This window comes from Chanodichthys erythropterus, chromosome 4 (genome assembly GCF_024489055.1).
Source record: "Chanodichthys erythropterus isolate Z2021 chromosome 4, ASM2448905v1, whole genome shotgun sequence".
Lineage (NCBI taxonomy): Eukaryota > Metazoa > Chordata > Actinopteri > Cypriniformes > Xenocyprididae > Chanodichthys > Chanodichthys erythropterus.
In genome coordinates this window covers 6,855,664-6,877,191 of record NC_090224.1, presented here as the reverse complement: position 1 = coordinate 6,877,191, position 21,528 = coordinate 6,855,664, and the positions used below count along the sequence as shown (strand labels likewise).

Sequence of the window (21,528 nt, the reverse complement as noted above, 5' to 3'; positions counted from 1 at the left end):
TAAGAGTCAAAAACAACATAAACAGTGCATTAATACTGGGTTACCTATTATGGATGGTGATTATGAGGAAGATTTGAAAGGTGAGAAACCAAATCCTTATTCTGCCAGAGGCCAATGTGTGTCTGCCTGGAGGGAAAGGAACTATGCACATGAAAACTTGATGAATTCATGAATGCCTGTAAATAAGTAGTTAAATAATGCCTGTAAAAAATAGTTAAATAAATAGTTAATAAAAACTGTGAGTTTTAAATATTTATAATTATATAGATGAGTAGTCATATATATATATATATATATATATATATATATATATATATATATATATATATATATATTAGGGCTGTAATGGTATTCATCCTGAACCATCATGGTTCGGTGCATGCAGTCACACGATGAATACAGTTGGTCACAGGCAATCCACACTCCAGTCCAGAAGGGGACATGCGTGGTAATGCAACACTGTTTGATAGAAGTAAAATGCACAGAAGAAGAAGAGACTATGATAGATATGTTTACGTAATAAAGGGTTAGTTCACCCAAAAATGAAAATTCTGTCATTAATTATTCACCCTCTTGTCATTCCACACCCGTAAGACCTTCGTTCATTTTCGGAACACAAATTAAGATATTTTTGATCAAATCTGATGGTTCAGTGAGGCCTCCATTGGCAGCAAGTTAATTTACACTTTCAATGCCGAAGAAATTTATTCAAGAATATCTAGTAATGGGCGATTTCGCAACCCTGCTTCATGAAGCTTCGCAGCTTTACGAATCTTTTATTTCGAATCACTGGTTTAGAGTATGTATCAAACTGCCAAAGTCACATGTTGTTTGTGTCAAACAAGGAAGTGGGTAATGTTCTCGACTGGGTTCGAATCCTGGTCAGAACAGTGTTTTGCTATGAAAACTCATGCAAATAAACACCTTTCACCCAACCCCCCCTATCTCACATAGCATTACATTTACCCCAGTCAAGTCATTTTTCAGAGTTATTTGAGAAATAAATCTGATTTCACTAAATTTATGCACTATATTAACCTATTCATTAGTCTATATTTACTTAAGTTGTTAGTAATGTCTTATTATTTAATGTATGTTTAAATAAATTTCGCAAAAAAGTTATGACAACCACCGTGTAAATGATTAAATTTCAAAAATGATTTGGAGAAATTAACTTTATAATTATATTTAGAAGTTAAAATTGCAAATCCTTCCTTATGTGCAATTTACATGTTTTTTTAAATCTACATGTTCATTATTATATCTAAAAATAAATAGCAAATGAATTTAACCTAAACAATATCTTAACAGAGCTTCAGTGCTTTACATACATTTCAGAGACTATAACGTACAATGAGAGCATTAGGTCTGAATAATATGAAGCCACGGACAAATAACTTTGACTGACGTGAAGCTGTACTGGTGTCTGACTAATTGACAGTGTAAACATTGTAAAGCATCACATTTTTTCATGTGAAAGTGACTAACTGACTGACTGACTGACAGCAGACTCGGCCTTCAGTTTCTCCAAGCAATTTATCATCCTTATCCACACTGGTGTAATTTATCTGGCAGCACAGAGAACATATCTTATTGGAAAGACATCTTGATATTCCACTTTTCTAAATTACTTGTCAAGCAAGGTGTGTCGGCAGACAGAGGTGAGCAGACAACATTTTCTCCCCACAATTTCTTCCAATTTAACTCCTTCATAAACAGATTCCCCCTTGTCTGACATGGAGGTTTTACTAACTGTCTTTGCTGACTTTTTTTATTATTAACCTATTATACACCTAAATATTACATTAAAAGAAAATCACACATTTTATATGCAACAGTGTGAGCGAAATCTCTTCCTTTTATAAAGTGAATACTAGTTCGTTCTACAAGGCCTTGTTGTTGTTGTTGCTAGGTCTAGGATATTTTAGTACAATAATTATATAGAGATAATTATATCTCAGATAGCAATTAATGGAATATAATTATCCACCACATAAAGCCACAAAACGTTCCAAGGCTGACAGATATCAGGTGTCAACAGTGTAATAAAATCAGATTAAAACAGATTTATAAACATATATTCTTATCATAGATGCTATTTTTAGAGTAGAAAGATGCGCATACAGAATTATGGAATTATTCTTTCAATTTAAATTATGACAGACCAATTATTTTTGCAGACGAATAAGCACTAGATATGATTCAGTAGTACAATTTTATTTAAAACTAAAAAAGTCAGCAAGTTGCAATTAAATTAGTTCAATGCACAATATATAATAGTTTTACATTTTGGTATGTGATGCATACATTGTGCAACAACCTCCGATTACTCAAATATACATTAATGGCTTGTTCCAGACAAACAATAACACGTATTCTGTTCTGACGACACATCGATTTATACTTATCCCTATAAACAGTTTCTCTTACTCTGTACACACGATAGACTGTCAAGAAGGCAAATATTGATATGTACATTCATGCAATACAATTCTGAGTACCTTTGTACAGTATAATACACATATATCTTCAGTACATATATCTGGTTGAAGGGTGAATGACTGTACAGTAAAGTGTGAGAATGTTTTACAGGATATGAAGAAGGATGTTTGTTTACACAAGTTTGTATTTTATGTAAACATCATTGCTCAGTTGTATATGGTTTTATATTATGATTAATAGTTCAGTGTTACTGTATGCATGAACACTGCATCACTGTTTTCTAAATACACCAAGCTTCTGTCTATAAAAAAGATATTTATACATGTTGGACATACAGTTCTAATCAAAAGTAAACTAAACATTAGAGAGGGTCTGATTGTGAGTGCCATTACAAGCTAAATTTAGAGTTAAGCTTGTTGGATGAATCACCTTGATACATCTTTGAAGCATCCACTAACCCACATAAAATCACAGTATAACCACTTTAAAAAATAGCTATAAACTTAGTATCTTCGTAAAAGCATGATAAGTACCATCCTAGTTTTTAATTACCAAAAAAGGTCAAGAAGAGACTCATTTGCAAGCATTCCCAAGACTCGAGATGGACAACAGACCACAAATGATGACATGATTATCAAAAACTAGTGCACTGTTTTCTGTTACATTAACCTTACTGGTTCTGTTAGAGGAAATGACTAATGTAAAAATGTATTTCTCATTGCTTTAAGTTATTTAACTTTTTCATAAATGTTCAATCATTTCAACTTTAAAATGTAATTTCATTTCACCATTTTATTTCTTGCAATATATCTAATTGGTACAAAATTATGGACCACTTTCATTTACAAGTCCTAAAAAATTGAGAATTGCTTCAGTTGTAATAAGCCACTGAACGGGAATGTGTGGCTACTGAAAGGTAAACTACTTCTGGTCATCCATCATATTGTGTACATTACATAAATATGTAACACAGAAAGCCAAACTTCTTTATAATTAAAATAGTTAGAGAAGTCTCACATGTTATGACTTTTAAAATCTGAACTTCTCAATTATTCATCTCAAAATTAATAGTTATCCATATTTCATACTGTACATAATTTTGTCTTAGCATCCAAACATTGTTTTGACCTTCACAAAAACTATACATTTTAGTTTTAGACAAAAAAGTATAGATTTTAATACCAGCTATTTATCATCCATAACATGAAATAACTCACTTTAATATTGACACATACCTAAAACTAACCAATCATCCCTTTTGTTCTTTTTTCATTTATTTATAACTTGATATTTTTCACATGTAGGCTACATCAGCCATATTTAGCCTGTTTAAAACATATACATATCTTTAGAATGATCAAATTTTAATCAGCTGACTATTGGCAATGCTAATGCTAGCATTGCATTTTTGTATCATCAACATGCACCTCAAGAACTCAGTCCTTTCCAATTGCATAGTAACACAAACCACAATCAATTTCTGGGTGTCCGCGTATATTTGGTACACAAGTGCAGGATGAACCAATCCATTTGGATGCTCTAACAGACTGTAGCAAAACAATGGGGCCAATGTGTTCATTTAACCAATTAACACTCACACAACCTACATGAGGTGAGAGAACCCTTAATGTTCAATGAGGGACACTGCAGAGACAGAGTTAAAGACAAGAGAAGACAGGAATTTCAAAACATCATTGCATTCAACAGAAAGTGCATGCGTTTATTTTGTTGTTGGAGTTGTATATTGTCATCAAAGGGGCCCCAGGGGGCCACCAGTTTGAGTCTCGTGATACTCATGCAGCTGCCAGCATTGCTAGGAGTTTCCAAGTCTCCTCAAAACCTGCTTATGCTTGCCTATACACGTCAGTGATATCCTGCTCACGTTAGTCTTTTCTTTAAACATCTTTCTATGTCCCAAGAAGGGCAGTCATGTGTTTTACAGTTATTAAATTCATAATACACCTTGCGTCCATCTCATAAACCCAAACAGAGAGACGGTGGTGCTGTACGGTACAGAATGTTCAGCTGAACATGTCTTGCTGTAGCACGGCGACTATACTCCAGTATTATTGGTTTCCACTACCTGCTGTTTACAGCGTGAGCTCATGGCATACTCCCCTCGGCTTGTGCCGTTTTCTTCTTTTCGAAGGGGTTTCCTGGAAAAGAGAACAACAAGATTACACTTCAAACAACTACTTTTGCTTAGAGTGAGGATGCTATGTTGTAGAGGCTTGGGCTGAGTGAAATGACATACAACGCTCAAAGAAAAACTAGGAAAACACAAATAGTAGGGTTAAGATGTCCCCTTTAAGATCAATGTGCAATTACTTTCAAATCACAACATATTTAGATGTAAGTTTAACATGTGCAGGAGGTTGAAGCATCATGTGTTAAGGAAAATAAATAGAGACATTTGCTAAATCAGTAGTCATAGCACAAAATGATAATTATATTATGTATAAATGATTTTTGATATTCTTATTAATATTTATATATTTTTAAAGTGTCAATGATATATACTAAATCAACTATTCCATTTTAAATGGTTTTGACAATTTAGTAGAATTACTGAATAACCGATGTCAGACAAAACAGAATCCCAATAAAAGAGGTTAATCTGAAATGGAAATTTATTCTATTACTTATATACAGGCATGTGAATATTTACATTTTTAACTGCCCATCTTTTAAATGAAGATATGTCATGATGACAACCATTCAAATGAGATAATTAGCCTTTTAAAGAAAAGATGTCTGAAATGTACACCTGATTCATGGAATTACTGAATAATAACCCCATGAATTACAATAACTATTACGTTAAAAAAATAACACTAGTAACAACATGCCACCTTGGGCCTTCTATGCCAATTCTGGGGGACCATCTTATTCAATCTTTCAAATCAAAATAATTTTTACTCCACAAATCTATAACATTAATTTGTCCACAAATCCCTCATTAACAAATAGACACAAAAAATTTTGATAATCAACATAATACAATGTCATAGATCACTATTTTCAAGAGGCACAACATTAGATCAATTAACCTCAAAACTGTTTTGACTAAATCTCACAAATGTTGATATTCAGATGAAATTACAAAATTAAAAATAGCGTAGCCATTCATCAAAAATGCTGCTAGAAATGCTGAGATTTTGTGCCATCTATGATCAAGAAAAAAAATTCATCAAAAGGTTAATCTGGCCCCATTTTGGCCGACCTATACAGCAGGTTAAATGTGTATCACAATGTTTTCTGTGTAACGTATTTGTTCTATTTTTCAACATGTCACACTTTTGGACCTTCCTTGAGACACTAACACAGTCTGGGCTCATAAACGGCAGCACAGGTCATCAAAGTGAGTTATTCTGCAGTTTAAATGACTTCCCGCAAGCTGTAATTGCTGCTAGACTTAAAAAGCTGTGGTACGCGCCCCGCCTGTCCGTTCTTTATTACAATTTGAAATATGCAACCTGCCTGCAGCCAATTGCCTTCATAACTGCATTAAAACCCAGAGATGCCCAAACAGCAGAGCATGCAGATCCAATCTGTAGATATTTTGTTAAATCATGTCAGTCACATATTGACTTAATGGTACAGAGGGCCTGAGGTAAAAGCTGGTTATGTAGTGAGAAGGATGCTGGGGATACACATTTTGATCATCATGAATCTCACCAAATTCACAAACTAGTGAAGCTTCTATCAAACTACCAACTAGGAAATTACACAGCACAACAACGCAATAAAAACTATGATACATTCACTACCGTGTATATTGCTTAACATTTTTGTGGAAACTGTAATACATTTTTTCAGGATTCTTTTATAATTAGCAAGTTCAATAGAACAGCATTTATTTGAAATAGAAATGTTCTGTAATATTGTCTTTAGTATCACATTTGATCAATTTAATGATCAAAATTGTATTAATAATTGTATACATTTCTTAAAAAAAAATCTAAACCTACATTTTTTAACAAAATGTATGTGTAACATAGTTCGTAAATGTGGGAAGAAGGAGGCGGGAACCGGCGAAAGTTCATACAAAGTTTTAATACCAAAATAAACAAAGAACAAAACGAAAGTAATGCCGGCAGACCCTCGCGGACGTCTGCCGGCCACACAAACATAATAAAACATAAAATAAAGTCCAGGCCTGGTCCTCTCTCGTCCTTCACTGACGGCGCTCCTCCTTTTAATCCTCTGGAGCTCCTCCGTGAGAGACTCGAGGCCGCTCATTATCACTCACGTCACCGGCCTTGCGCCGTTCCCTCAGGGCTCTCGCCCGCCCTGCTCGTCACATACCCCCATCTCCCCTCGCAGGCCGGGGGGTACTCCCGAGACTGCGCTCTACTCCCCCCCGGGGCCTGTCTCGGTGGCCGCAGCACCAGGGGGTAAGGACAGACGAGACGAGAGAAAGGAGATGGAAGCAAGGGGAGCGAGGAAAAAGAGAAAAAAAAATTCTTGGTTCGGTTCCCAGACACACTGCCGCTTGGTCCTCAGCCTGCCAAGAGGCTCTTCCTCGCGGTGCCATGCGGTGGCACTGGATGCTCGGTGGACGGCCCGATCCTCGACCACCTCCTGGTGGCCGACGATGGCTCCTCCGGCTGAGGGCAGCCGGCAGCGAGTCCCCCGTCCCCTGCTCCTCCCCTTCATGGCGGACGGCAGCAGGCTCCGGCCCACGGCGGACAGCGGCGACTCCTCCGCTCCCTTCTGGACGGCAGTCACCCCACCTCATCCCAGGAGCACGGCATCCGGGTCTCCGTCCCACCTTTCACTAGGCTCCAGCACCACCGCCTCGGGCAGCCTCTTGCGGTCTTCCCACTCCAGTGCTGCCCGAACTCCGCAGCACCGCGATACCCCTCAGCAGCTACCAAAATAAATAAAGAACAAAACGAAAGTAATGCCGTCAGACCCTCACGGACGTCTGCCGGCCACACAAACATAATAAAACATAAAATAAAGTCCAGGCCTGGTCCTCTCTCGTCCTTCACGGTCGTCGCTCCTCCTTTTATGCTCCCGGAGCTCCTCCGTGAGAGACTCAAGGCCGGTGCACCTCCCAGGTGATGCTCGTTATCACTTGTGTCACCGGCCTCACGCCGTTCCCTCACGGCTCTCGCCCGCCCTGGTCGCCACATATGTTACAAAATATGAAGTATTTTAATTTACATAAATTTACATTATTTTTTAATGATCTATGGGGAGACACTGACTATGTTTAGAGCCGTGCACACAGTCTAGTGCTGTCAAAAATATCTATATTTCGATATGTATCGATACTGAAATATCAGAAATGATACCAATACTCCTTTCTGCAGTATCGATACACTGATACCAGCTGCATGTTCTTGCTCTCCTCTCTGACAGCGAGTTGAGATGCATGCGCCTCTTCTCATTCAATCGTCTCCGGTTTAATAGTGATGGTTTGACCGGGTCTGAATTTCGGCGAGGGATTGCGCATAATTCTATTCATTCCCACAGATTTCGCGCTCACACTTAGCGCAGACATATAATAAAGCCGCCTTTGACATACAAGCTCCAAAATAAGCTCTTTTTCGCAGATTATTAATGGTCAAATACACTCCGAAACAATATAACAATGCCCATGGCTCTGGCGAGTTTTAACGTAAAACAGTTCAGGAAGAATTTGTCTGTCAAATCTTAAAGGGACAGTAGCCGCTCTCTATGTTGTTAATGTTAATCAAAAAAACAAAAGAATCAAACAAAAAAAAAAATCACTTACTGCTCTTGACTGATTAGCTTCTGTTACTTTAATTGATTAATCTGTATTAAATTTTTACAATGAAGATTATCCAATGTTATTTTACATTTGATTACTTTGTTTCTCTATTCAGTTTCTTACCTGATCACTACAGTTAGACCTACTTGAAAAAAAGAAAGCAGTCTATTTAATTTCTATCTTTATTCTATTGTATTTATTTGTGCTATTGTTAGTAATTTGTTCATTCTTTTTCTTATTTTATAACAGTTAAATTGTTTTTTTTTATTCAATTTACCATTTGAGATCAAGCAGACCAAGTAAAAAATATAGCTGCGAGCAGCGATGGTGGGCCCAAGCCCGGTGGCACCGCCACCCCGGTGGCTTCAGGGCAACTGTGCACAGCGGGCAATAGGCACTTAAAACGGTTAAACATCAAAGGACTATGTCAAATTCACTCCACATTTACTGCACTACAAGGTGCCGTTATAGAGCCCCTCCTCCCTGCCCATTTTCAAAGGATTACATGTGCCAAGTTTTAACATTATTCTGATGAATTTTGAAGCAAATCAGGTAAAAATAAGAGGGTGATCTCAATGTATGCTGAAAGTGACACATTTTCTGCTTCCAGTTGGTGGCGCTATGACTTTGAATCACAATAGTCAAATCCATGTGATCAGCCTTGTACAACGAAGACTAAGCCAAAGTTTCATCAAAATCAATTAATGTATGCAGAAGTTATAACACTTTGTTTCCCTTTTCTTGCCATAAATTCGTTGCCTCGCCACGGCCAAACCGTTTGAGATATCCAAAATCCGTTTGCAATTAAACAACTTCAATGTGTTAGCAACAAGTTAAAAAAAGCTTGGTGTAAATTGGATAAACCCTGTAGGAGTAGTAGTATAAAATTCATAGCCTGTTTTTTCAAAAAATTAACATTCAAACCAAAATAGCTGACTTCCTGTTGGTCGGAGCTAATGAATGTAAATTAGAAAATTGTCCGGCTTGATGAGAATAATATGTGTACCGAGTTTGGTGACTGTAGGAAAAACTAACCCCCACTTTTGTCAAAAGGTGGCGCTACTGAGCCCCTCCACCACGCCCATTTCTATGGCTTTGTCCATGTCTACTGGTTGACAATATTGATGTGTGTGTCGAGTTTCATGCAATTTGAAGCATGTTAAGAGCCTCAAAAACACTCAAGAATATTATTACAGTTTGACCTGTTGCCATGGCAACAATATTTAAAATATCAAAAATCCTGTCATAGGTCTACATCTGCTGTGTATTGACATTACACTGATGAAGTTTGAAGCAAATCAGGTAAAAATAAGAGGGTGATCTCAAAGCATTTTAAAAGTGATACACTTCTTGCTGCCATTTGGTGGCGCTATAACTTTGACTCACAATAGTTACATCCATGTGATCAGACTACTACAACCAACACACTCCTGAAGTTTCATAAACATCAATCAATGTATGCAGAAGTTATAACACATTTCCTGTTTCCCTTTTCTCGCCATAAATTCGTTGCCTCGCCACGGCCAAACCGTTTGAGATATCCAAAATCCGTTTGCAATTAAACAACTTCAATGTGTTCGCAACAAGTTAAAAAAAGCTTGGTGTAAATTGGATAAACCCTGTAGGAGTAGTAGTATAAAATTCATAGCCTGTTTTTTCAAAAAATTAACATTCAAACCAAAATAGCTGACTTCCTGTTGGTCGGAGCTAATGAATGTAAATTAGAAAATTGTCCGGCTTGATGAGAATAATATGTGTACCGAGTTTGGTGACTGTAGGAAAAACTAACCCCCCCACTTTTGTCAAAAGGTGGCGCTACTGAGCCCCTCCACCACGCCCATTTCTATGGCTTTGTCCATGTCTACTGGTTGACAATATTGATGTGTGTGTCGAGTTTCATGCAATTTGAAGCATGTTAAGATCCTCAAAAACACTCAAGAATATTATTACAGTTTGACCTGTTGCCATGGCAACAATATTTCAAATATCAAAAATCCTGTCATAGGTCTACATCTGCTGTGTATTGACATTACACTGATGAAGTTTGAAGCAAATCAGGTAAAAATAAGAGGGTGATCTCAAAACATTTCAAAAAGTGATACACTTCCTGCTGCCAGTTGGTGGCGCTATAACTTTGACTCACAATAGTCACATCCATGTGATCAGACTCCTATAACGAACACACTCGTGAAGTTTCATAAAGATCAATATATGTATTAAGACGTTATAACACATTTCCTGTTTCCTTTTTCTCGCCATAAATTCGTTGCCTCGCCACGGCCAAACCGTTCGAGATATCAAAAATCCCCTGGCAATTTTTAATCATCAGTGTCTTGACTTCATGCTGACCGAGTTTGGTGGCGATCGGATTAATCGTCTAGGAGGAGTATATCAAATTCCAGAGCATGCGTTTTTCAAACAACCCTTAATAGCTGACTTCCTGTTGGCGTGGCGATTAACTTAGAGCGCGAAAGTTGTTCGGCCCGATGAGGTCTATATGTGTACCGAGTTTCATACTAATACGTGCAAGCATGTTTAATATATGGACCAAATTTTCAGACTTTTTTCAAGGGGGCGCTGTCGAGCCCCCCTGCCACGCCCGGGTACCAGCCTCTCCGGCGTCCTAATGGCCGCGGATTCCAATGTGTGTGCCAATTTTCAAGAGTTTTTGAGCATGTTAAGGCCCCCAAAAAGCCCCGGAAGACGGAAAAAAAAATAAAAATAAATAAATATAGCTGCGAGCAGCGATGGCGGGCCCAAGCCCGGTGGCACCGCCACCCCGGTGGCTTCAGGGCAACTGTGCACAGCGGGCAATAGGCACTTAAAACGGTTAAACATCAAAGGACTATGTCAAATTCACTCCACATTTACTGCACTACAAGGTGCCGTTATAGAGCCCCTCCTCCCTGCCCATTTTCAAAGGATTACATGTGCCAAGTTTTAACATTATTCTGATGAATTTTGAAGCAAATCAGGTAAAAATAAGAGGGTGATCTCAATGTATGCTGAAAGTGACACATTTTCTGCTTCCAGTTGGTGGCGCTATGACTTTGAATCACAATAGTCAAATCCATGCGATCAGCCTTGTACAACGAAGACTAAGCCAAAGTTTCATCAAAATCAATTAATGTATGCAGAAGTTATAACACTTTGTTTCCCTTTTCTTGCCATAAATTCGTTGCCTCGCCACGGCCAAACCGTTTGAGATATCCAAAATCCGTTTGCAATTAAACAACTTCAATGTGTTAGCAACAAGTTAAAAAAAGCTTGGTGTAAATTGGATAAACCCTGTAGGAGTAGTAGTATAAAATTCATAGCCTGTTTTTTCAAAAAATTAACATTCAAACCAAAATAGCTGACTTCCTGTTGGTCGGAGCTAATGAATGTAAATTAGAAAATTGTCCGGCTTGATGAGAATAATATATGTACCGAGTTTGGTGACTGTAGGAAAAACTAACCCCCCACTTTTGTCAAAAGGTGGCGCTACTGAGCCCCTCCACCACGCCCATTTCTATGGCTTTGTCCATGTCTACTGGTTGACAATATTGATGTGTGTGTCGAGTTTCATGCAATTTGAAGCATGTTAAGAGCCTCAAAAACACTCAAGAATATTATTACAGTTTGACCTGTTGCCATGGCAACAATATTTCAAATATCAAAAATCCTGTCATAGGTCTACATCTGCTGTGTATTGACATTACACTGATGAAGTTTGAAGCAAATCAGGTAAAAATAAGAGGGTGATCTCAAAGCATTTTAAAAGTGATACACTTCTTGCTGCCATTTGGTGGCGCTATAACTTTGACTCACAATAGTTACATCCATGTGATCAGACTACTACAACCAACACACTCCTGAAGTTTCATAAACATCAATCAATGTATGCAGAAGTTATAACACATTTCCTGTTTCCCTTTTCTCGCCATAAATTCGTTGCCTCGCCACGGCCAAACCGTTTGAGATATCCAAAATCCGTTTGCAATTAAACAACTTCAATGTGTTCGCAACAAGTTAAAAAAAGCTTGGTGTAAATTGGATAAACCCTGTAGGAGTAGTAGTATAAAATTCATAGCCTGTTTTTTCAAAAAATTAACATTCAAACCAAAATAGCTGACTTCCTGTTGGTCGGAGCTAATGAATGTAAATTAGAAAATTGTCCGGCTTGATGAGAATAATATGTGTACCGAGTTTGGTGACTGTAGGAAAAACTAACCCCCACTTTTGTCAAAAGGTGGCGCTACTGAGCCCCTCCACCACGCCCATTTCTATGGCTTTGTCCATGTCTACTGGTTGACAATATTGATGTGTGTGTCGAGTTTCATGCAATTTGAAGCATGTTAAGAGCCTCAAAAACACTCAAGAATATTATTACAGTTTGACCTGTTGCCATGGCAACAATATTTCAAATATCAAAAATCCTGTCATAGGTCTACATCTGCTGTGTATTGACATTACACTGATGAAGTTTGAAGCAAATCAGGTAAAAATAAGAGGGTGATCTCAAAACATTTCAAAAAGTGATACACTTCCTGCTGCCAGTTGGTGGCGCTATAACTTTGACTCACAATAGTCACATCCATGTGATCAGACTCCTATAACGAACACACTCGTGAAGTTTCATAAAGATCAATATATGTATTAAGACGTTATAACACATTTCCTGTTTCCTTTTTCTCGCCATAAATTCGTTGCCTCGCCACGGCCAAACCGTTCGAGATATCAAAAATCCCCTGGCAATTTTTAATCATCAGTGTCTTGACTTCATGCTGACCGAGTTTGGTGGCGATCGGATTAATCGTCTAGGAGGAGTATATCAAATTCCAGAGCATGCGTTTTTCAAACAACCCTTAATAGCTGACTTCCTGTTGGCATGGCGATTAACTTAGAGCGCGAAAGTTGTTCGGCCCGATGAGGTCTATATGTGTACCGAGTTTCATACTAATACGTGCAAGCATGTTTAATATATGGACCAAATTTTCAGACTTTTTTCAAGGGGGCGCTGTCGAGCCCCCCTGCCACGCCCGGGTACCAGCCTCTCCGGCGTCCTAATGGCCGCGGATTCCAATGTGTGTGCCAATTTTCAAGAGTTTTTGAGCATGTTAAGGCCCCCAAAAAGCCCCGGAAGACGGAAAAAAAAAAAAAAAAAAAAAAAAAAAAAAAAAATAAATATAGCTGCGAGCAGCGATGGCGGGCCCAAGCCCGGTGGCACCGCCACCCCGGTGGCTTCAGGCCAACTGTGCATAGTGGGCGATAGGCATTTAAAACAGTAAAACATCAAAGGACTATGTCAAATTCACTCCACATTTACTGCACTACAAGGTGCCGCTATAGAGCCCCTCCTCCCTGCCCATTTTCAGAGGATTACATGTGCCAAGTTTTAACATTATTCTGATTAATTTTGAAGCAAATCAGGTAAAAATAAGAGGGTGATCTCAATGTATGCTGAAAGTGACACATTTTCTGCTTCCAGTTGGTGGCGCTATGACTTTGAATCACAATAGTCAAATCCATGTGATCAGCCTTGTACAACGAAGACTAAGCCGAAGTTTCATCAAAATCAATTAATGTATGCAGAAGTTATAACACTTTGTTTCCTTTTCTTGCCATAAATTCGTTGCCTCGCCACGGCCAGACCGTTTGAGATATCCAAAATCCGTTTGCAATTAAACAACTTCAATGTGTTAGCAACAAGTTAAAAAAAGCTTGGTGTAAATTGGATAAACCCTGTAGGAGTAGTAGTATAAAATTCATAGCCTGTTTTTTTCAAAAAATTAACATTCAAACAAAAATAGCCGACTTCCTGTTGGTCGGAGCTAATGAATGTAAATTAGAAAATTGTCCGGCTTGATGAGAACAATATGTGTACCGAGTTTGGTGACTGTAGGAAAAACTAACCCCCCCACTTTTGTCAAAAGGTGGCGCTACTGAGCCCCTCCACCACGCCCATTTCTATGGCTTTGTCCATGTCTACTGGTTGACAATATTGATGTGTGTGTCGAGTTTCATGCAATTTGAAGCATGTTAAGAGCCTCAAAAACACTCAAGAATATTATTACAGTTTGACCTGTCGCCATGGCAACAATATTTCAAATATCAAAAATCCTGTCATAGGTCTACATCTGCTGTGTATTGACATTACACTGATGAAGTTTGAAGCAAATCAGGTAAAAATAAGAGGGTGATCTCAAAGCATTTCAAAAAGTGATACACTTCCTGCTGCCAGTTGGTGGCGCTATAACTTTGACTCACAATAGTCACATCCATGTGATCAGACTACTACAACCAACACACTCGTGAAGTTTCATAAAGATCAATATATGTATGCAGACGTTATAACACATTTCCTGTTTCCTTTTTCTCGCCATAATTTCGTTGCCTCGCCACGGCCAAACCGTTCGAGATATCAAAAATCCCCTGGCAATTTTTAATCATCAGTGTCTTGACTTCATGCTGACCGAGTTTGGTGGCGATCGGATTAATCGTCTAGGAGGAGTATATCAAATTCCAGAGCATGCGTTTTTCAAACAACCCTTAATAGCTGACTTCCTGTTGGCGTGGCGATTAACTTAGAGCGCGAAAGTTGTTCGGCCCGATGAGGTCTATATGTGTACCGAGTTTCATACTAATACGTGCAAGCATGTTTAATATATGGACCAAATTTTCAGACTTTTTTCAAGGGGGCGCTGTCGAGCCCCCCTGCCACGCCCGGGTACCAGCCTCTCCGGCGTCCTAATGGCCGCGGATTCCAATGTGTGTGCCAATTTTCAAGAGTTTTTGAGCATGTTAAGGCCCCCAAAAAGCCCCGGAAGACGGAAAAAAAAAAAAAAAAAAAAAAAATAATAATAATCCTTAGAAGAACAAGAGGGCCCTGCGCGAATTTTCGCTTGGGCCCTAATAATAATCCTTAGAAGAACAAGAGGGCCCTGCGCGAATTTTCGCTTGGGCCCTAATAAATATAGCTGCGAGCAGCGATGGCGGGCCCAAGCCCGGTGGCACCGCCACCCCGGTGGCTTCAGGGCAACTGTGCACAGCGGGCAATAGGCACTTAAAACGGTTAAACATCAAAGGACTATGTCAAATTCACTCCACATTTACTGCACTACAAGGTGCCGCTATAGAGCCCCTCCTCCCTGCCCATTTTCAAAGGATTACATGTGCCAAGTTTTAACATTATTCTGATGAATTTTGAAGCAAATCAGGTAAAAATAAGAGGGTGATCTCAATGTATGCTGAAAGTGACACATTTTCTGCTTCCAGTTGGTGGCGCTATGACTTTGAATCACAATAGTCAAATCCATGTGATCAGCCTTGTACAACGAAGACTAAGCCAAAGTTTCATCAAAATCAATTAATGTATGCAGAAGTTATAACACTTTGTTTCCCTTTTCTTGCCATAAATTCGTTGCCTCGCCACGGCCAAACCGTTTGAGATATCCAAAATCCGTTTGCAATTAAACAACTTCAATGTGTTCGCAACAAGTTAAAAAAGCTTGGTGTAAATTGGATAAACCCTGTAGGAGTAGTAGTATAAAATTCATAGCCTGTTTTTCAAAAAATTAACATTCAAACCAAAATAGCTGACTTCCTGTTGGTCGGAGCTAATGAATGTAAATTAGAAAATTGTCCGGCTTGATGAGAATAATATGTGTACCGAGTTTGGTGACTGTAGGAAAAACTAACCCCCACTTTTGTCAAAAGGTGGCGCTACTGAGCCCCTCCACCACGCCCATTTCTATGGCTTTGTCCATGTCTACTGGTTGACAATATTGATGTGTGTGTCGAGTTTCATGCAATTTGAAGCATGTTAAGAGCCTCAAAAACACTCAAGAATATTATTACAGTTTGACCTGTTGCCATGGCAACAATATTTCAAATATCAAAAATCCTGTCATAGGTCTACATCTGCTGTGTATTGACATTACACTGATGAAGTTTGAAGCAAATCAGGTAAAAATAAGAGGGTGATCTCAAAGCATTTTAAAAGTGATACACTTCTTGCTGCCATTTGGTGGCGCTATAACTTTGACTCACAATAGTTACATCCATGTGATCAGACTACTACAACCAACACACTCCTGAAGTTTCATAAACATCAATCAATGTATGCAGAAGTTATAACACATTTCCTGTTTCCCTTTTCTCGCCATAAATTCGTTGCCTCGCCACGGCCAAACCGTTTGAGATATCCAAAATCCGTTTGCAATTAAACAACTTCAATGTGTTCGCAACAAGTTAAAAAAAGCTTGGTGTAAATTGGATAAACCCTGTAGGAGTAGTAGTATAAAATTCATAGCCTGTTTTTTCAAAAAATTAACATTCAAACCAAAATAGCTGACTTCCTGTTGGTCGGAGCTAATGAATGTAAATTAGAAAATTGTCCGGCTTGATGAGAATAATATGTGTACCGAGTTTGGTGACTGTAGGAAAAACTAACCCCCACTTTTGTCAAAAGGTGGCGCTACTGAGCCCCTCCACCACGCCCATTTCTATGGCTTTGTCCATGTCTACTGGTTGACAATATTGATGTGTGTGTCGAGTTTCATGCAATTTGAAGCATGTTAAGAGCCTCAAAAACACTCAAGAATATTATTACAGTTTGACCTGTTGCCATGGCAACAATATTTCAAATATCAAAAATCCTGTCATAGGTCTACATCTGCTGTGTATTGACATTACACTGATGAAGTTTGAAGCAAATCAGGTAAAAATAAGAGGGTGATCTCAAAACATTTCAAAAAGTGATACACTTCCTGCTGCCAGTTGGTGGCGCTATAACTTTGACTCACAATAGTCACATCCATGTGATCAGACTCCTATAACGAACACACTCGTGAAGTTTCATAAAGATCAATATATGTATTAAGACGTTATAACACATTTCCTGTTTCCTTTTTCTCGCCATAAATTCGTTGCCTCGCCACGGCCAAACCGTTCGAGATATCAAAAATCCCCTGGCAATTTTTAATCATCAGTGTCTTGACTTCATGCTGACCGAGTTTGGTGGCGATCGGATTAATCGTCTAGGAGGAGTATATCAAATTCCAGAGCATGCGTTTTTCAAACAACCCTTAATAGCTGACTTCCTGTTGGCATGGCGATTAACTTAGAGCGCGAAAGTTGTTCGGCCCGATGAGGTCTATATGTGTACCGAGTTTCATACTAATACGTGCAAGCATGTTTAATATATGGACCAAATTTTCAGACTTTTTTCAAGGGGGCGCTGTCGAGCCCCCCTGCCACGCCCGGGTACCAGCCTCTCCGGCGTCCTAATGGCCGCGGATTCCAATGTGTGTGCCAATTTTCAAGAGTTTTTGAGCATGTTAAGGCCCCCAAAAAGCCCCGGAAGACGGAAAAAAAAAAAAAATAAATAAAAAAAAAAAATAAAAAAAAAAAATAAATATAGCTGCGAGCAGCGATGGCGGGCCCAAGCCCGGTGGCACCGCCACCCCGGTGGCTTCAGGCCAACTGTGCATAGTGGGCGATAGGCATTTAAAACAGTAAAACATCAAAGGACTATGTCAAATTCACTCCACATTTACTGCACTACAAGGTGCCGCTATAGAGCCCCTCCTCCCTGCCCATTTTCAGAGGATTACATGTGCCAAGTTTTAACATTATTCTGATTAATTTTGAAGCAAATCAGGTAAAAATAAGAGGGTGATCTCAATGTATGCTGAAAGTGACACATTTTCTGCTTCCAGTTGGTGGCGCTATGACTTTGAATCACAATAGTCAAATCCATGTGATCAGCCTTGTACAACGAAGACTAAGCCGAAGTTTCATCAAAATCAATTAATGTATGCAGAAGTTATAACACTTTGTTTCCTTTTCTTGCCATAAATTCGTTGCCTCGCCACGGCCAGACCGTTTGAGATATCCAAAATCCGTTTGCAATTAAACAACTTCAATGTGTTAGCAACAAGTTAAAAAAAGCTTGGTGTAAATTGGATAAACCCTGTAGGAGTAGTAGTATAAAATTCATAGCCTGTTTTTTTCAAAAAATTAACATTCAAACAAAAATAGCCGACTTCCTGTTGGTCGGAGCTAATGAATGTAAATTAGAAAATTGTCCGGCTTGATGAGAACAATATGTGTACCGAGTTTGGTGACTGTAGGAAAAACTAACCCCCACTTTTGTCAAAAGGTGGCGCTACTGAGCCCCTCCACCACGCCCATTTCTATGGCTTTGTCCATGTCTACTGGTTGACAATATTGATGTGTGTGTCGAGTTTCATGCAATTTGAAGCATGTTAAGAGCCTCAAAAACACTCAAGAATATTATTACAGTTTGACCTGTCGCCATGGCAACAATATTTCAAATATCAAAAATCCTGTCATAGGTCTACATCTGCTGTGTATTGACATTACACTGATGAAGTTTGAAGCAAATCAGGTAAAAATAAGAGGGTGATCTCAAAGCATTTCAAAAAGTGATACACTTCCTGCTGCCAGTTGGTGGCGCTATAACTTTGACTCACAATAGTCACATCCATGTGATCAGACTACTACAACCAACACACTCGTGAAGTTTCATAAAGATCAATATATGTATGCAGACGTTATAACACATTTCCTGTTTCCTTTTTCTCGCCATAATTTCGTTGCCTCGCCACGGCCAAACCGTTCGAGATATCAAAAATCCCCTGGCAATTTTTAATCATCAGTGTCTTGACTTCATGCTGACCGAGTTTGGTGGCGATCGGATTAATCGTCTAGGAGGAGTATATCAAATTCCAGAGCATGCGTTTTTCAAACAACCCTTAATAGCTGACTTCCTGTTGGCGTGGCGATTAACTTAGAGCGCGAAAGTTGTTCGGCCCGATGAGGTCTATATGTGTACCGAGTTTCATACTAATACGTGCAAGCATGTTTAATATATGGACCAAATTTTCAGACTTTTTTCAAGGGGGCGCTGTCGAGCCCCCCTGCCACGCCCGGGTACCAGCCTCTCCGGCGTCCTAATGGCCGCGGATTCCAATGTGTGTGCCAATTTTCAAGAGTTTTTGAGCATGTTAAGGCCCCCAAAAAGCCCCGGAAGACGGAAAAAAAAAAAAAAAAAAAAAAAATAATAATAATCCTTAGAAGAACAAGAGGGCCCTGCGCGAATTTTCGCTTGGGCCCTAATAATAATCCTTAGAAGAACAAGAGGGCCCTGCGCGAATTTTCGCTTGGGCCCTAATAAATATAGCTGCGAGCAGCGATGGCGGGCCCAAGCCCGGTGGCACCGCCACCCCGGTGGCTTCAGGGCAACTGTGCACAGCGGGCAATAGGCACTTAAAACGGTTAAACATCAAAGGACTATGTCAAATTCACTCCACATTTACTGCACTACAAGGTGCCGCTATAGAGCCCCTCCTCCCTGCCCATTTTCAAAGGATTACATGTGCCAAGTTTTAACATTATTCTGATGAATTTTGAAGCAAATCAGGTAAAAATAAGAGGGTGATCTCAATGTATGCTGAAAGTGACACATTTTCTGCTTCCAGTTGGTGGCGCTATGACTTTGAATCACAATAGTCAAATCCATGTGATCAGCCTTGTACAACGAAGACTAAGCCAAAGTTTCATCAAAATCAATTAATGTATGCAGAAGTTATAACACTTTGTTTCCCTTTTCTTGCCATAAATTCGTTGCCTCGCCACGGCCAAACCGTTTGAGATATCCAAAATCCGTTTGCAATTAAACAACTTCAATGTGTTCGCAACAAGTTAAAAAAAGCTTGGTGTAAATTGGATAAACCCTGTAGGAGTAGTAGTATAAAATTCATAGCCTGTTTTTTCAAAAAATTAACATTCAAACCAAAATAGCTGACTTCCTGTTGGTCGGAGCTAATGAATGTAAATTAGAAAATTGTCCGGCTTGATGAGAATAATATGTGTACCGAGTTTGGTGACTGTAGGAAAAACTAACCCCCACTTTTGTCAAAAGGTGGCGCTACTGAGCCCCTCCACCACGCCCATTTCTATGGCTTTGTCCATGTCTACTGGTTGACAATATTGATGTGTGTGTCGAGTTTCATGCAATTTGAAGCATGTTAAGAGCCTCAAAAACACTCAAGAATATTATTACAGTTTGACCTGTTGCCATGGCAACAATATTTCAAATATCAAAAATCCTGTCATAGGTCTACATCTGCTGTGTATTGACATTACACTGATGAAGTTTGAAGCAAATCAGGTAAAAATAAGAGGGTGATCTCAAAACATTTCAAAAAGTGATACACTTCCTGCTGCCAGTTGGTGGCGCTATAACTTTGACTCACAATAGTCACATCCATGTGATCAGACTCCTACAACGAACACACTCGTGAAGTTTCATAAAGATCAATATATGTATTAAGACGATATAACACATTTCCTGTTTCCTTTTTCTCGCCATAAATTCGTTGCCTCGCCACGGCCAAACCGTTCGAGATATCAAAAATCCCCTGGCAATTTTTAATCATCAGTGTCTTGACTTCATGCTGACCGAGTTTGGTGGCGATCGGATTAATCGTCTAGGAGGAGTATATCAAATTCCAGAGCATGCGTTTTTCAAACAACCCTTAATAGCTGACTTCCTGTTGGCGTGGCGATTAACTTAGAGCGCGAAAGTTGTTCGGCCCGATGAGGTCTATATGTGTACCGAGTTTCATACTAATACGTGCAAGCATGTTTAATATATGGACCAAATTTTCAGACTTTTTTCAAGGGGGCGCTGTCGAGCCCCCCTGCCACGCCCGGGTACCAGCCTCTCAGGCGTCCTAATGGCCGCGGATTCCAATGTGTGTGCCAATTTTCAAGAGTTTTTGAGCATGTTAAGGCCCCCAAAAAGAAAAAAAAAAAAAAAAAAAAAAAAAAAAAATAATAATAATAATCCTTAGAAGAACAAGAGGGCCCTGCGCGAATTTTCGCTTGGGCCCTAATAATCCTTAGAAGAACAAGAGGGCCCTGCGCGAATTTTCGCTTGGGCCCTAATTATTATTGCTTCAAACAATGGTATAAAGCTATTCAAAACATCATTCAATGTAAATTGTAGTGATCGACCGATATTGATTTTTTATAACCGATACCGATTATTTGCATGTTTATGTACCCGATAACCGATATGCAGAACCGATATTTATTTACTGTTATACTTCTGTTTTTGACAATTATTACAACACAAATGAGCTGAACAAACCATTTTATTTATAACAATCACTCCCTCCTTGCATACAAAAAAAAAAAAAACTTTACTGAATAATATTAGCTGGAATATATAACATTGTCAGGAAAGTAACAAACAAAACAGCATACATCATTGCATTTTCCAACTAGTGTTATTAATTATTATGTTTTGTCGGTCTAGATCATGAAATGCT

The 21,528-nt window shown here is 39.0% G+C and overlaps 1 protein-coding gene across 1 annotated transcript in view; it reads right to left on the bottom strand.

Moving 5' to 3' along the window:
• Window positions 1-2,302: 2,302 nt before the first annotated feature.
• The window catches only part of LOC137018394 (proline-rich membrane anchor 1-like), a 79,552-nt gene continuing 60,326 nt past the window's right edge, over window positions 2,303-21,528 (bottom strand). The window contains exon 4 of the mRNA XM_067383016.1: window positions 2,303-4,598. Coding sequence (XP_067239117.1) covers window positions 4,496-4,598 — 103 coding nt within the window. The 3' untranslated portion in view covers window positions 2,303-4,495. The remainder of the gene's footprint in view (window positions 4,599-21,528) is intronic.